The sequence below is a fragment of the Macrobrachium rosenbergii genome, chromosome 49, assembly GCF_040412425.1.
Source record: "Macrobrachium rosenbergii isolate ZJJX-2024 chromosome 49, ASM4041242v1, whole genome shotgun sequence".
NCBI classification, from domain to species: domain Eukaryota; kingdom Metazoa; phylum Arthropoda; class Malacostraca; order Decapoda; family Palaemonidae; genus Macrobrachium; species Macrobrachium rosenbergii.
Window position 1 is genome coordinate 6,006,615 of NC_089789.1, and position 17,500 is coordinate 6,024,114.

The 17,500-nt window shown below is 37.3% G+C and overlaps 2 protein-coding genes across 3 annotated transcripts in view; both read left to right on the forward strand.

The window, feature by feature from the left end:
* LOC136832033 (hexokinase-2-like) overlaps nucleotides 1–9,761 on the forward strand; it is a 37,439-nt gene extending 27,678 nt beyond the window's left edge. The window contains exons 8-12 of the mRNA XM_067092528.1: nucleotides 3,929–4,041; nucleotides 5,407–5,559; nucleotides 6,460–6,599; nucleotides 8,875–9,008; nucleotides 9,446–9,761. Coding sequence (XP_066948629.1) covers nucleotides 3,929–4,041; nucleotides 5,407–5,559; nucleotides 6,460–6,599; nucleotides 8,875–9,008; nucleotides 9,446–9,535 — 630 coding nt within the window. The 3' untranslated portion in view covers nucleotides 9,536–9,761. The remainder of the gene's footprint in view (nucleotides 1–3,928; nucleotides 4,042–5,406; nucleotides 5,560–6,459; nucleotides 6,600–8,874; nucleotides 9,009–9,445) is intronic.
* Nucleotides 9,762–11,482: 1,721 nt separating this feature from the next.
* LOC136832034 (hexokinase-2-like) overlaps nucleotides 11,483–17,500 on the forward strand; it is a 37,676-nt gene continuing 31,658 nt past the window's right edge. Inside the window, exons 1-2 of one of the 2 annotated variants that reach the window (XM_067092529.1) lie at nucleotides 11,483–11,602; nucleotides 17,482–17,500. The exon at nucleotides 17,482–17,500 is cut by the window's right edge and continues 59 nt beyond it. In XM_067092529.1, coding sequence (XP_066948630.1) covers nucleotide 17,500 — 1 coding nt within the window. In that variant the 5' untranslated portion in view covers nucleotides 11,483–11,602; nucleotides 17,482–17,499. Of the gene's footprint in view, nucleotides 11,603–17,113; nucleotides 17,135–17,481 lie in introns of those variants that run through there. The other variant, XM_067092530.1, reaches the window with a different exon arrangement.

Genomic DNA, 17,500 nt, shown 5'->3' on the forward strand with positions numbered 1-17,500 from the left:
AGTCCTCGTCTTTAGCTCAAGCTATTATGTTTATTCATTACATTAGCTACCAAATACGCGTATTAATCAACATCTGTTCTTCTTCTGTCAAAATTAACATTCACTGCTACGTTTCCTTATCCACGAGGAAACATCAGTCGTCAGAAAATAAAAAGGAATGTATTATATTATATTATATTATATTATATATATATATATGTATATATATATATATATATATATATCATATATATATTTTGTGATATATTATATATAAACAAACTGTATATATATATATTAATACAGACATGCATATAATGTATATATATATATATATATATATATATATATATATATATATATTAATGATACAGTACATCAAGCACATTACATTGCAACGAATTATCTTTCTGAAGATTTTGTGACCACTCATTACCAGAAGGTTATCTGCGTTACACACAAAAGAAGAACATAGAAACAAACTGCATCTTGTATTTTTTGGTACGATATTTAATATATATTTTTCACTATAAGCTGATGGTAAGGGCAACATATCTCCTTCATTAATACCAAGCCTTGAAGAAAAGGGAAGGAAAATAAATGAAAGCAAATAAATTGGTCTAATCCGAAAGGAACTTGCCATGATATTCTTTCCTGATGAGGGTATTGTCTTCTGTTCTTTCCTGATGAGGGTATTGTCTTCTCTTCTTTCCTGATGAGGGTACTGTCTTCTCTTCTTTCCTGATGAGGGTATTGTCTTCTGCTCTTTCCTGGTGAGGGTATTGTCTACTCTTCTTTCCTGATGAGGGTATTGTCTTCTGTTCTTTCCTGATGAGGGTATTGTCTTCTCTTCTTTCCTGATGAGGGTACTGTCTTTTCCTGATTGTCTTCTGGTCTTTCCTGATGAGGGTATTGTCTTCTTCTTTCCTGATGAGGGTATTGTCTTATTGTCTTGTTCTTCCTGATGAGGGTATTGTCTTCTGTTCTTTCCTGATGAGGGTATTGTCTTCTGTTCTTTCCTGATGAGGGTTTTGTCTTCTGCTTCTTTCCTGGTGAGGGTCTTTGTCTTTCTGATTCTTTCCCTGATGAGGGTATTGTTCTTTCCTGATCTTCTCTTCTTTCTTTCCTGATGAGGTGTGTCTGATGAGGGTATTGTCTTCTCTTTCTTGAGGGTATTGTCTTCTGTTCTTTCCTGATGAGGGTATTGTCTTCTGCTCTTTCCTGGTGAGGGTATTGTCTTCTGTTCTTTCCTGATGAGGGTATTGTCTTATGTTCTTTCCTGATGAGGGTATTGTCTTCTGCTCTTTCCTGATGAGGGTATTGTCTGGTGAGAGGTATTGTCTTCTGTTCTTTCCTGATGAGGGGGTTGTCTTCTTCTTCTGTTCTTCTGTTCTTGATGAGGGTCTTATTGTCTTCTGTTCTTTCCTGATGAGGGTATTGTCTTATGTTCTGGTCTTTCCTGATGAGGGTATTGTCTTCTGTTCTTTCCTGATGAGGGTATTGTCTTCTGTTCTTTCCTGATGAGGGTATTGTCTTATGTTCTTTCCTGATGAGGGTATTGTCTTATGTTCTTTCCTGATGAGGGTATTGTCTTCTGTTCTTTCCTGATGAGGGTATTGTCTTCTGTTCTTTCCTGATGAGGGTATTGTCTTCTGTTCTTTCCTGATGAGGGTATTGTTTCATATTGTCTTATGTTCTTTTCCTGATGAGGGTATTGTCTTCTCTTTCTTTCCTGATGAGGGTATTGTCTTCTTTCCTGGTGAGGATTGTCTTATGTTCTTTCCTGATGAGGGCATTGTCTTCTGGTCTTTCCTGATGAGGGTATTGTCTTATGTTCTTTCCTTTCCTGATGAGGGTATTGTCTTCTGTGAGGCATTGTCTTCCTTTCCTGATGAGGGTATTGTCTTCTGTTCTTCCTGAGGAGAGTATTGTCTTCTGTTCTTTTCTGATGAGGGTATTGTCTTCTGTTCTTTCCTGATGAGGGTATTGTCTTCTGTTCTTTCCTGATGAGGGCATTGTCTTCTGTTCTTTCCTGATGAGGGTATTGTCTTCTGTTCTTTCCTGATGAGGGTATTGTCTTCTGTGAGGGTATTGTCTTCTGTTCCTGATGAGGGTATTGTCTTTTTTGTCTTCTTCTTTCCTGATGAGGGTATTGTCCTCTGTTCTTTCCCTGATGAGGGTGATGAGGGCATTGTCTTCTGTTCTTTCCTGATGAGGGTATTGTCTTCTATTTTCCTGATGAGGGCTTGTCCTGATGAGGGTATTGTCTTCTTTTCTTTCCTGATGAGGGCATTGTCTTCTGTTCTTTCCTGATGAGGGTATTGTCTTCTATCTACTAACCTGACCTGAAATCACTTTGCCTCTCAACTTGAGTCATTTTGAAAATGAAACCTCGTAGGTGGGTAGTGGCATCAGTGCACCTCACGAGGTGCACTGTAAGCATTACTAAAGGTTCTTTGCAGCGTCTCTTCGGCCCCTAGCTGCAACCCCTTTGATTCCTTTTACTGCACCTCCATTCACATTCTTTCTCTTCCATCTTGCTATCGACCCTCTCCTAACAGTTGTTTCATAGTCTAACTGCGAGGTTTTCCTCCAGTTACACCTTTCAAACCTACCTATGCTCAATTTCCTTTTCAGCGCTGAATGACCTCATAGTTCCCAGTGTTTGGCATTTGGCCTAAACTCTATTTTCCATTCCATTCCATTCCTTTTCTCTTGAAAATGTCTCCAGATATGTAATACTTTGATGCATTGACTGCTCACTGGACTTCTTGCAATTAGAAATGAATAAGACATGCAGTTTAATCGGGAATAAATATGATCATTAGCACACCCAACATCAAGAGGGGGTTAGGATTTTAAATGCTTATGAATATGGACTTTGTCTTCCACGCCAAGTGGAAATACTATGTGAGGTAACTAATTTATAGAAATAGCTGTCTACTGTACATATACATAGATGATCCGATAGCAATGAAGTGATGTTTTTAACAATATTTCTTTCTTTCTTTCTTTCAATGTTTTACATGCTTTCGATTCTATGATGGATTCGTAAGGAAGAGGTAAGGTATATATAGATTTTACCAGTTCGTATGCTAACTGTAATATAACCTTGTCAAAGGTAAATTTCCTCATAAAATATTCCTCCTTCTTTGTAAACTATATCTGTTTATTATGAATAACAATTTATCAGTTAAATGATAAGAAATCAGATCGGTATTCATAAAACTGTTCTAAGTTGTCTGCTTGTTTACAGCTATAATCTTTCTGCAAGATTAATTAATGCATAAATGCTCTTATGGCATTAAACCGGTCGCTGGTATAGTGGTTAGTGTCTTGGTATGTCACTCAGATGTCATGAGTCCACACCTCCCCCAGGGCGATGAAAAATCACTGGTTCTGTATAGGATCAGTTACTGCCGCGGTGTGGGGTCTGCGGTGGGAGGTTGAAACCAACATATTCTTTGGAAGCTTGAATTTCTTTGGAAGCTTGAATTTCAAGTCAATGGCTCCGTGGGCCTGTTCCATGTGTATAGGTTTCATCTACCGGATAAAATAAAAAATAAAATATATTAATTTAGAGTATGTGATGAAATGGATAATTTGAGCGAATCTGAATCATTTTCCCTTATATATGTGTATGTGTATATATATATATATATATATATATATATATATATATATATATATATATATATATATATATATATATATATATATATTATATATATATATATATATATATATATATGAACTGTGTCTCAATAAATTGCAAACTAAGTAATCACAGAAGAACTGGACGATATCCTACTCTCCATGTTAACAGTGACGTCAGTTTTGATTTTTAAGAATGATTTTCAATGTGTGTGAAGGAGCAGGCATTGTTATCTCTCTCACACCCCTAAGCAGGAATAATGAACCACTGAGAGAGACCCTCCCTCTGTTCCAGATGATTGTTGACATCGAATGGGGAGCTTTCGGAGACAATGGTGTCCTCGACTTTATCAAGACAAAATGGGACATAGCTGTGGACGACCAGTCACTGCTTGTTCGTTCATACACGTAAGCTTATTGTTATTATCACTATTATTGGCAATCTCTCTATTATCCGGCTAGGCTCTGTCAATAAGGTCAAAATCTGGATAAGGTAAAAAAAAGAAATCTCTATTGGTGTCAAACGGCAACTCTATACCCTTTTCAATACCTCGTAAGTGTAAACACTCGCTATGATTATGAACAACTATCACACTTTAAACTGAAAATTGGATGCAAGAGGCAGTTAGCTAGCTTATTTTCCCTTCTTTGTAACAAAATAAACTGTATAAATACATTTTGAAAAAGCTTTTCTCTTGCATGCTGCACGTAACATGGCCGGTACACCCATTAAATATTACAGCACAGTATAACACTTTAAAATACATTGCACACAAAAAAAGTAAACCCATTTTTGCTCTCACATATCAGGCAAGGTTGAAAGTGCAGTGCTGTACCCATCCATGATACGTGGCACAGACCATCCGGTCTTGAGATTCTCTTAATGGTTTCTAATTCTTTTAGACGTGTCAGCACCTTCCTTCCTTGCTGTCTTAGGACATGGTAAGGCCATACACTGCACACACACACACACACACACACACACACCGCAATACACAGAAACAGCAGGACCTGCAATGCTGCACATGTAAAGTAACACTTGCGGACAGTTCAAACAAGTGACTGGCCACCATTGGCTGCAGCCGCTGCACAAGAAGGAAAACGCTCTTTGTTGCCGAGTGCATTGATACTTTCCAGATGCAGCCAATTTGAGGCAGATTTGTTTATAATGCTATGTCTATTAGCTACTAAAAAAGAAAAAAAAATCACAATGTCTTGTAACGACGTACGTGTTTCGCCAATAGCAGGAAAGCTTACAAAAAACACAAGTGCTTGCCCATCCACGCACCTTCTACCATATGCTATTGAACTGATATCGTGTCCATACCAGCCATTGAAAAGCGATAGAAGTGATATATGAAGGCGTGTTAAGCAATGTCGTGAAATCTCACTCACTGTCTTCCTCTCCCTTTTTTGTTTTGTCACTGTATTGGTTTTTCAACATTTTTGGGTCTTTTTGTCATTTTATGCAGTAATAACTACTACTGTATGACAAACCACCAAAAAAAAAAAAATAAAAAGGACAAGGAAGAAAGATATTTGTGTGCGTGTCTGCGTACGTATGAAGGTGTGTTTCTCACCGCAGTATCAGTTATTATTATTATTATTATTATTATTATTATTATTATTATTATTATTATTATTATTATTATTAAAAATTGAACAAGACACTGCTGACTCGTTCATGCACGTGAAATATTGTTATTAGGAAAATTTTATTACCATTGTTGAGTCATGTCTCAGAGTAAATTCTCGCCAATTTACCCAAAACAGGTTCGAAAAATACTTCGCTGGGAAATACTTAGGCGACTTGTTTCGTGAGGTCCTGTTAACTCTGGCGAAGGATGGTCTCTTTTGCGTGCACTCCCTTGGGAAGCTAGCAACTCACGGTTCAATAACCACTACAAACGTCTCTGATATAGAAGAGTAAGTAATGAAAAAAAAAGCACTTGTACTGTGGTAACATGACTTTCATGGGGTCATTTCAAGTCATACAGTGTCCATCCTCAAAGTATTTCTCAAACAATATCCAGTCTATTTTGTTTATTTTCTAGTCTTAGAAATTAAAAGTTGCATCCACACTGCAGGAAAACGTCATAAACACACGTTTGAAACTGGCTGCTTACATATCACAAAAAGGTTGAAAACAAGTCGCCGACTGCAAGTAGAGAACATATCTTTGGTCAGTTCTGGAAAACTGTTGGAAGTACTGGTTAAGATTACCGATAAGTCATTGGCTTGTAGTTAACCTGTTTATTATGTATGTGTATGTGTGTATGTGACTGGGTATAGTGTAATACACTGTAATACACTAAATTCATACATCATTCTTTTATTACTGATACAATTCAAAACCTATCAATGGACTGGATTTGTTTTCATTGATTTCGTCCTGAAAATAACTAAATATACAATAGTATTGTCCTTGATAAGGACGCTTTGAATCTGGTGTGCTGGTGTCCTCTTATTAAAATCATTTCAAACGATTTTCAACCTAATTTTCAAGTCTTAGAAATGAAGTAAAAAGTCACTGAACTAAGCATTTCATCTCAAATTCGATTCAAAGAAAGCGAGACTCGTATGCTGCCAATCTTATTTCGCTTCCATTCTCGCTTCCTTGCTTACATCTTGCTGTCCAACCACTCCAGCTCCCTCTTCTCACTGTCTAAAGCACTGGCTGAAACTGCCCAATGCACGGATTTAGGGCCTAATTTTCATAAATTTCATGCTACTGGTTGATGTCGTGCTTTGAAAATTACAGAGGATTTGTTTTCCCTCCATTCATCATGAAAATGACCGAATGAACAAGTTTATTCTCCTCTGCAGGGATTCTTTGAAAGGATCAGCAAACAAGACTCGAGAAGTACTTGAAAATGTGGATTTGAGTTTCGATGAGGATGATCTGCTGGTGGCAAAGTACATCGCTGGCATTCTCTCCTACAGGGGATGCATCCTCGTTTCGATCTGTAAGTTCTTTTCTTACTCTTTTCTGCTGTTAAGATATAATACAACTTTTTAAGATTCAGCAAGAGGCAGGGGACAAGCAATTGCACTGGTGCACAATGTCTTAGAGACCGAACACACACACACACACACACACACACACACACACACACACATATATATATATATATATATATATATATATATATATATATATATATATATGTGTGTGTGTGTGTGTGTGTGTGTGTGTGTGTGTGTGTGTGTGTATGCATAGGTTTACTGGTCAATTTTGACTAGATACGCTCGTCACTACAATGCCTAAGATCCTCATACTGATACTCCATTTGCAGGTTAGAATCATGTTAAGTATGTCAGAATTTCTTCAAATTCTTCCATTTGTATCTTAGGCTTTGTAGTGACAATTGTATCCAAAAAGTGTGAAGAAATCGAGAAGTTAAGAGGGCTTGGTGGTTATACAATAATGTACATATATGATCAGTGCCCAAGGCCCCTCTCCATCCAAGCTAGGATCAGTGAGAGACAGGCAGTAGTAATGATGACTCGACAGGTAGACCTGTGAACTGCAGGCCCACCATCCCTAGCTCACAGGGAAGGTCGATAAGGTCCTGTTGCCATAGGTTACTGATAACTCTGCAGGCAGAGCTGTGAACTTCAGGCCCACCATCCCTAGCTCACAGGGAAGGTCGACAAGGTCCTGCTGCCATTGGTTACTGATAACTCTGCAGGCAAAGCTGTGAACTTCAGGCCCACCATCCCTAGCTCACAGGGAAGGTCGACAAGGTCCTGCTGCCATTGGTTACTGATAACTCTGCAGGCAAAGTCCCACCATCCCTAGCTCACAGGGAAGGTCGACAAGGTCCTGTTGCCAGTGAAATCTATCACGCCTTGAGCGGAGCTTGAACTCTGGACCACCACACAGTGAAGTCTAGGCAAAACCACCTGAGTTACGCAGTGCTGAATGATGCTATGGGTCCCAATGCTTAGCTTTCTGCCTAAATCTCATATTCCATTCCACTCCAATCCTGAGCTACCATGCTTTACTTAAAAGTGATGTGTATTACCTTTCCATAGTTCATTCGATCTGTTTCGTATAAGCAACGCAGTGTTTGGTCTTATGAAGTATGAAAAACTAGGCCATATAATTATTTTTCACTGTGCCCATTTGCTACTTCAATAAATTCATATGATGGGTGTTTTTCAAAAGGTCTTATACTCGAAGGTTAGTACTGTTGAAGTTCATAAAGTTTTCGATATATTAAGCCTGTTCAGTTTGTTTGATTTAGTTTGCTAAATAATAGTGGCGTATGGATATTGTTTTTATAATCTGTTTCGTTTCTTTGCTCATCCATTGGGTTTTTAATAGTTTCATTGTAAATTATTATTCCTATATTGTTACCATGGCCCATAGCCATCCATCGTCTAGTCAAGAGTGGAAATGCCAACACTATATGAAGCAATTCACGCATTTGTTCGTATTTCATAAACAGCTGTTCTGTGGTTCAAGATTATAGCTTCATATTGAGATTTTGGTTTTAATCCTTCATTCCTGGATTGGTGGCTCTCTCTCTCTCTCTCTCTCTCTCTCTCTCTCTCTCTCTCTCTCTCTCTCTCTCTCTCTTAAGAGATATGCGAAGTTGCTGGTGATGTGAGAGTTTTCCATAATATCAGAGAGGGCTGGCTTAAAGTTCACGAAATCTTTAAACTTTATTTTCCGGAACCCATGCTGACAGAGTATATTAATCAGTGAATCTAAGAAGAATTATTCTTGCAATAGCAGTTATTGCAAAGTAAAATATGCCCTGTTTTGAAATAGTTTCTAACCATTCTTTTCTAACACTTACACTAAAATTGCTTTCATTTCCATTTTCTGTGGTACACAGTAGGTAGTCTGAGATATGCATTTGCTTCATATGGGCATTGTCTGTACCTCAAGATAGCCAGTGCCTTAGCCATTTCACTAACCATACCCAGGGTAGAGAAAAATGTGGATTTGGCTACTGTGGCTACTTCCGAAATCATAATAATATAATTCTGCAGGTGCATCACGATAGCTATCTTTAAATCCACATGTGTTTTTAGTGTGGAAGGACTAGTATCTGAATGGCCATGTCGTAAAGAAATAGTATTGGAACACCTGAGTGCTATCAGCTGATTTATTCGATTACGTTTTTAGAAGCTGGCTGGTCCTATAGCAGGTCAGTACTTTCTATAGATTACTGTGCTTTATTTTATGCAACTGTCAAATCCTTCTGCAAATTTTTCATTATCTTACAGTGATCGGATTGCTTCTCAAGCGAATGGAACGCCCCCACTGCACCGTTGCTATTGATGGCTCTCTCTTCAGATGCCATCCCAGATTCAAACCTCTGCTGGAGAAACTGATTTCAGAGTTAGCGCCAGGGAGATCGGTGAGGAATTCAGTTTTTTAGATGGTTAACCAGTCTTTATCCATTACTGTTCCCAAAGTGAGACTTTAGTCTAGAAATTGGATGCTAAGAGGGAGGGACTAGTCTTAGTAACCATGCAGTGGATAATTTTGGTTACTTCGGAAATATAATTCCCCAGCATATAGATTTGTTTTCTTTAAATCTCATTCCACAGTCATATTCAGTTTAAAACCAAAAGTAGTATGGCTTCCCATTTTAAAATAACTTTTGCTTTTTTGTTTTTTTTTAACGATGATTACGTTTTGGAATGACCCTGCCGTCTTCCTTCCCTCAAACAATTCTTTGAACTTTCACATATCTTTCCAACGCTCAGAACAGTTACCAAAGTAACTAACTACACAAGCACTGAAATTCCAGGAATTCCGTTTCCTCTTATACATATTATTATGTTCCCACAGTTTGATCTCCGACTAGCTCATGATGGATCCGGTAAAGGTGCTGCTTTGGCTGCCTCCATCGCCGAGAGACTTCGAAAACGGGTCTCATGAGGTATCCTCAGCCTTCATCTTTTTTTTTTTTTACTTGTTACTCTCAGATTTTAGCTTTACTTGCTATGTACAGCAGCAGCTTTCAAAAAAAGTGATTTGTTATACTTTTGTATCGTACGATTTGATAACTGTTCGGCACCTGTTAAATACTTAATAACACACCGTATTACTTTCTGTAATACGGATCTAAAATTGGTACTGTACTTGAATAAAAGCAATAATTATTGATCAGCATTTTTGTTGCCCTTTGTACTACAAACGGAAATCTGACTGTGATTTAATAAGAGGGGATTATTTTTTGTGCCAGGATGTTTGTGGTGGAGTCAACGCGTTGATCATAAAATGGGGGAAAAAAAGTTAGAGAAAAAAAAATGCTCAGAGAGTCTGAGAGTCTTTTGTTGATGGCATGCTCAAGAGAAGAAGCAGAAACGCAGATTGATAACTTCTGTACTGAAGTTAAGTAAAGACATCAAATGAAAGGATTACATACTTATTAACACGTAACGCAGGGCCGTCCAAGTTGTTTAGTCTGAGGGCAGCTCTTGAAAAAACAAAAAAGTCATGCGGGCCACCTGTGTGCATGTATGTAAGTATATATGTGTGTGTATGTATATGTATGTATATATATATATATATATATATATATATATATATATATATATATATATATATATATATATATATATATATATATATATGTTGTAACACAAAAATATATATATAATATATATTATATATGTATATATATGTGTATGTGTCGTAACACACAACAGACGCCAATGAAACTTTTTGTAGTTATTGATTTTGCAAAGACTATTTCTTTTACTCAGGACAAGCGGCAAATCTAATTTTTATGATATAAAAGAGAGAAATATACTTTTACTTATTTTTCCCTAGCCGGCCACTTTCAAAATCAAACGTGCCACTTTTGGCCCACGGGCATGGGGTTGGACGGCCCTGACGTAAGGCATACTGTACATTGCCTGCTGAGAGTTGGTTTAGTGGTGAGCGGAAAAAAGATGGTGATGAAACAGATAATGAAGAATTAAAAGCTGCTGGAAAACTTAAAACTGGGTGAAAAAACATTTTTAATGAATGACTTAAGCAAGTCAAATGAAGACTGCAAACAGCTGGAAGAAGAGAAAAATGACCAGTTTAAATGATATATATATCTATATATATATATATATATATATATATATATATATATATATATATATATATATATATATATATATATATATACATTAATAAATATAAATTATATATAATTATATATATATATATATATATATATATATATATATATATATATATATATATATATATATATACATACATACATATATATACATATATTGTATATATAAATTACTGGTCACTTTTTACCAGATGCATATGTAACTGTAATAGCCACAATGCCCTCTTATTTTCTCGAGTACATAATTACATTGTATATTGAAAACTACAACAGTGCTGCAGTGCATTGTGCCATAATGCTGGCAAACTGATTCCTATTCTCCAGTACTACTTTAATATAAATCAGATATAATTTAGATTTATGACAGTGACAGCATACAATATATGTCACTGAAAGTTTCTGGCATCTGTGGTCCCTGGGCGCTCTGGAGCCCTGGGGCACATCCTGGGTACCATGCCTTGCCTTAACCTTCCTTTGCTTTCATGTCCTCCCAGGGGCAGCTATCTTCTTAGAACTAAGGTTATCATGCAGTCACTGATAATCTGATCACCTATTGCCGATGCCATCGAGAAAGCGGTGTCTGGCAATGATTGTAAACGCTAAGCACTGAGCGTACAGAATTACTTTGATTTTTTTTATTTTTTTTTATTTTTGAGGTTTGTCTCGTGAGGAGGGGGCTCTCTGTTGGACACCCCCCACAACCCCCTCTCCCCTCAACCCCCACCCCTCGTCTGGCGCCAGTAGCAGAACGTGGTTGCAAGTGATAAGACTCAGCCACCGATGTTCATTGTAGAATCATGCGATCACTCGGTTATACCGACGTGACCTGTTAACAGTGGCTCGTTGGGCTTAGTTTCTGTTGCGAGGTAAGTGCACCATTACATATATAGATTCGTAAGGGTCTTTTATGATTCTTGCTAACAACGTCGACGTTCTGTTATGACTGTTTTCAGGGGACGGGTTTGTGATACTAATCACAGGTGTGGTTTATCTTTTCGTATTACCGCCAACACAATCCTCCTGTTCTTGGGAAAGTTATCTTATATACAATGTCTAGTGTTATACGTTCTCCTGCTTGGGATAATATACGGAAATTTGCCTAAACATATCTGTGTCTTGAAGGCAATGTATTATCACAAAATATTTCTCCACGAATTACCGTTTTTTTTTTTTTTTTTTTGTAGGGAAATGAAGAATACTCTAATTATTATAAATTGTTAACATCTTGTCTCAATATGATTTATTGCTTTCGCTTTCGCAAGCTGCTCCACCTTTGTTACGAACTGCCCCATGAGCAAGAGCCCGTGCTGGCATAAAGCCAGCTCAATCAAAAAACAGCAAACAACTTCCATCCCAGGTTCACGTTTGTCTGTGGTACAGCTCATGTTCTAGAGAAATTTGGCAGAAGGACCAACATAGATGGGACTGAGGAATTCAAAGTCTTTCTAACGTGTAAATGCTTATACAATGTTGATCACTTGTTCCTCCTCCATGCCAGAGATGGTAAAGTTTCATTTTTGAAAATAACACCGAGTTAGGAGGTTTGAAGATTCTGAGAAATGTTCTTTTTGCTGACAACAAGAAACCGCCCTGATGGCTATGTTGTGTGACATTAAATTACACCATTTTCTAAGTATGCAATTATCTGTCATGCTCTCTAAATACCAATTATTGGTTACAAGTTGCTTTTATGTGTGGGTAGCAATCCTTGTTCTTACAGTTACTCAAACTCATTTCAATACCTAGCATACTCTAGTCCTTCCCCCTTTATTCTTGCAACAAATTCAAATCATACATGTCATGACTAGTTTAGCATCTCCCATTATTTCAACATAACCAAGCCATCTGAGCGTCCACTGATCACATTTCTCATTTAAGCTCACATATTTTACTACATTTTATGACCTGTTTCTCACTGTTTCATTCCTGATATTATGCAAATAGTCCACAATAACTTTCACATTAATGTCCTCATCTCTTTAAAAACAGGAAGGCTAATGACAATACCCAGTTTCCTTGCAGCTTTACATGATATGAGTTGGGGAAAAGAATGCTTTTAGTTGAAGGTAAGGGTGATTTTTGTCCAATATCCTGAATCACTGAGCACAGCCCTCACGTTACAAACCGAACAAAACACTTATCTTTGGCAAGTGCTTAAAAAAGGGCAAGTGAAAATTTTAGCTTTAGACAGCTAAGAGACTTACAATTAACTTATTCAAAGGCAGCACTAAAATCACCTTGAACCCGGCTAGGCTCTACTATTGTCAGTTATTCTGTGTGTAAGGGGTGATCTCTGACAGGGCATCGAAAGCTTTATTGTGGGCCTACTGTCCGTCGGGAAATAAGGGTCTGAATTCAAAGTGCCTATGAGCGTGAAAATCGACCTTTTCACAATCTTGGAAAATAAATTAGGCATGGAATTTAGCCTGTAATTATTTTACAAAGCACAAACGCAGCATTGCATGATTTTCCCTGATCTGGAACAGTGCTATTTAGATACCAAAAGCGATAAAAAGTGCTGACTTTACGACGAAGAATACGAGCTATCTTCCAGAATTAATTGGAAACATGTTACTGCACAAGATTTCGCCTCATCATAAATCTAGACTTCTGATATCTCTGGAGAAACCACACCACACCAGCGGTCCTGCTTCTCACGAATTCTATAAAAACCTTCTCAAGGCCAGTGAATTTTTTTTTACTCTGAAACTTGCCCTTCAATGCTTTCATATCAGACATTTCATCTTCCTTGTCTAACTTCTTATCTAAACACCTCCATCCACCATCTCTGTTACCGTCAGTAACGTTTTCCTTTTTTGGTTCTTATAGCATTCTTTATCAAGGTTGGTCTTTCACAAAATTGTGATTATTCTATTCACCATCCTCTTTGCAGTCTTTCCCTTACCAGGACTTACTTTTCGCTTAGTGGCCTTTCTCTTGGCATTTACTTTTCTTCAGAACAGCCGCTTCCCCTTCAGTCACTGGCAGACTCCGAATCTCTACTGTACATCGGCATTCACTTTTTGCTTGGTACTTTTATCACAACTTCGATTTTTTTTTCTTTTGTGTATCTGTAAAGTTCTCCGTTTTCCTGAGATTTTTACCTTAGGCTTTAAGTGTACTTAGAAGAAGGGGACTGAATAATATTTCTTCTTCTCTTTTGAGGATGTGAAAGTTTATGGTGCTATAAGATATCAAAGCTATCCAGAAAGCAGTTACACATTTACCCCCGTGAAAAGCTATCACAATTGACCTGTGGTTTTCTGTTTTTGAAGAAACATGACACGAAGAAAGGATACAATGAATAAATACATGGAAAACCGGAAAGAGGATTACTGTCATCTTGTCTATCTAATTCTCTCTCTCTCTCTCTCTCTCTCTCTCTCTCTCTCTCTCTCTCTCTCTGTATATATATATATATATATATATATATATATATATATATATATATATATATATATATATAATGTCTTTTCCTGTAATACCACAGTGTAATATGAATATAAAAAGGCCCATAAAACACTATTTAAACGTTGCAACCATATATTTCGGGCACTTGCTTCTGTGCTTCTGTGCCCCTGTTCAGTGGTAGAATATGGACAGATGAAATGTTACAAGGGTATATATACAAAGCATATATAGGTGTGGCATTAAGTCTCCGATCGCATGCAGGTGACCGTTTCCTAAGAAGGAGGAGAATAACCAATTCCCTAGCGGTTTTTGGCCTCATTAACTCCTGTTTGGCGACGATTCTGGAGTTAATGAGGCCAAAAACCACTAGGGAATTGGTTATTCTCCTCCTTCTTAGGAAACGGTCACCTGCATACCATCGGAGACTTAAAGCCACACCTATATATGCTTTGTATATATACCCTTGTACCATTTCATCTGTCCATATTCTACAGTGAACAGGGGCACAGAAGCAAGTGCCTGAAATATATGGTTGCAACGTTTAAATAGTGTTTTATGGGCCTTTTATATTCATTCATATATATATATATATATATATATATATATATATATATATATATATATATATATATATATATATATACTGTATATATATATAGTATATCTTTCTCGTGCACAATTCGTATTGAATGTTTATGCACTCGTGGCGTCTATAACTTCAAGATAACATCACACATCACATTTGCAAAGGCCTCTGATGCCTGCTCCGCAGTATCACGTGACATGTTTGCAACTCTGACCTTGATATCGACCTTGATATTGGTCATGCATCGTAGTTGTGTATCCTGTCTGAAATAATCGCTGATACTTGAGCAGCGAAATAAAGGCGGAATCATTTTTTTTATGCCCGAACTGTTAGCCTTGTTGAAGGACAAGCTGTATAGCTTTTTTTTTTTTCTAACTCTTTGATATTCTCTGGGGGATGTTCCACTTGAAGCACAGATAAGATAACTGTGGGACATTATTGGAACTTTCATGCATCTTGTTGCAATGTATTATTATTATTATTATTATTATTATTATTATTATTATTATTATTATTATTATTATTATTATTATTATTCAGAAGACGAACCCCATTCAAATGAAACAAGCCCAACACAGGTGCCACTGACTTAGAATTCAAGCTTCCAAAGAATATTAAGGTGTTCATTAGAAAGAAGCAAGAGAAGGTAAAGGGAAATGCAAAAAGAAGAGGTAAGTTATTAAAAAAGAAATAAAATAAATTAACAAATTACTAAATAGATAGATACATTATCAAAATACAAGGAGAATTTTATTAGAGTAGTACAGTAATGCATTGCATCTTAGCTTGAACACTTGAGGTTTCAACTGCACAACTGCACTATGACCACAAATATGGTTCTCTCTTCTGAATTCTATTGATGTTAAATCTTCTTGGAGGAAAGTTATTTTCTTTGACAAAAATGTTTCAGGTACTTAATTTGTCAGTTCTTTTTATTCCTCGTAGCCTGGTCCCCAGTCGGGGTGGCTGTTTTTAAATGAACCGTTCCCCTGATTTTCTAACAATCAGTGAATGGCTTATTTCATAATTTGTTTTGACATATTTTTTTTCTTGGCTGTCAGATCATCTGATAAATTTCATTTTGTCATTTTCACTGACTATTTGAAGCATTGAAGCTAAAAAAAAATTATCATAATAATAATGATGGTATTTATGTTGCTTTTAGTAAAAAACTGCCTGCAAATTAAAGGTAACAAGTTGGACTAGTGAACAATTAATTGTAATATAGACAGTCCGAGCCCTGAGTCTCCCTTTGTGTCTTAAGACTAAATTAAATAAAGGTATGACCCTCACTAGCTTACATCATTCAAAATTACACTTCTTTAGAGCCACATGCAACAGTTTCTTTTTAAAGGTTTCTTTAATTTTGATCAATATGGCTATCAGTCTGTAACTGAAACTGAGCCCTGAAAATGTCTGTCAGTTTTCCATTGTACACGACGGCGCATTTTATTATATACTGTATATATATATTAACTCGACATCTTGAAGCAGCAACGAAACTTCATTATATTAAAATACGAACTGATGCCGCCAACAAAAATTCCTAAATGCACTAAAAGGTGAAGATTGTTATCTGGGGTAGTATGCAGCGTAGGGAGACAGGGACATTCAGAATTACTTGAGGGGAGGTCCAGGGTGGGTGACATCCCCCCGTGATGTATGCAAGTGTTGCACCAGCCACGGTTTTTTTGCCATGCCCCTAGGTTAGGTTAGGTTAAGGTTAAGTTAAAGTTAGGTTAGGTTGGTTAGATTACTGCATTTCGTGTAATTTGGGTGTGGGAAATATAATGAGATTATTTTCAAGAAAATTCTATGGTTAGTTTTTAAGATATGGCGCCCCACTTTTTCAGGGAAAGGTCCCAGTATTCAGTTACATCTCGGGAAAATGCCCCCCGGCCGGGTTATGGCACGGAGCAGGTAAGGTCTGGTTAGGTCAGGATTTCTCACGCCTACCCCTGTCTCCCTACTCTGCATCCACTCCGTTGTCTGTTATCTCTTGAAAAAGATGAATACGGCTTCAAGAAATGTCAGTAAGAAATGTCACTGTCAAACGTCCATAAAAACCTATTTTTACAGCGTCGACCCTAATAGTACAAATAGCGCATTAGCTCTGAATGAGATAAGGTTTGCTAGGTACTTCCCTTATCTGTGAGGCGTAAGTGCATTTTCCCTGATATTTCACAGAAGGATGCACCCAATCTGTTCCCGTCTGTCTAGTGCAGTGGTTCTCAACCACGGAGAAATTCTCTCCTAGGGGAATTTCTGACTTGGGGGAGGAATTGTGACCACAGATTGGCAGGCTCAAACTGGCTCTAGGACTACAAAAAACGCAGTGTGCATCGGTCCGCACTACTGAGAGGTCACGCTGGGCTGTCTCTCTGCTAGCTTGTGTGTTTGTGTCAGTATTTTGTTTCATATTATTTGGAATGCACCTTTTGAGGCAGACAATTTTGGAAAGGGAAGGAGGGGGGATTACATTCTGACAGATGATGAAAGGGTGCATGGGCCAAAAAAGGTTGAGAACGGTTTAGCGTGTACCATTTGCATGAGAGATTTGCCCTTGTGCATTTTCTTTTTTCATAGTTTGCTCTCAAAATTTCTCAATGAACATTTTGTATCTCATTTCATTTGTATTATTGCAATAGCCGTAAATGTGTGAATACATATATATTAATGCAGCGCTATCGTTTTTACCTTGCGATGAGTTACCATTTTGCGATAGTGTGTATGATTTTTTTTTTACAGTAATCAAGACTTCCAGAGA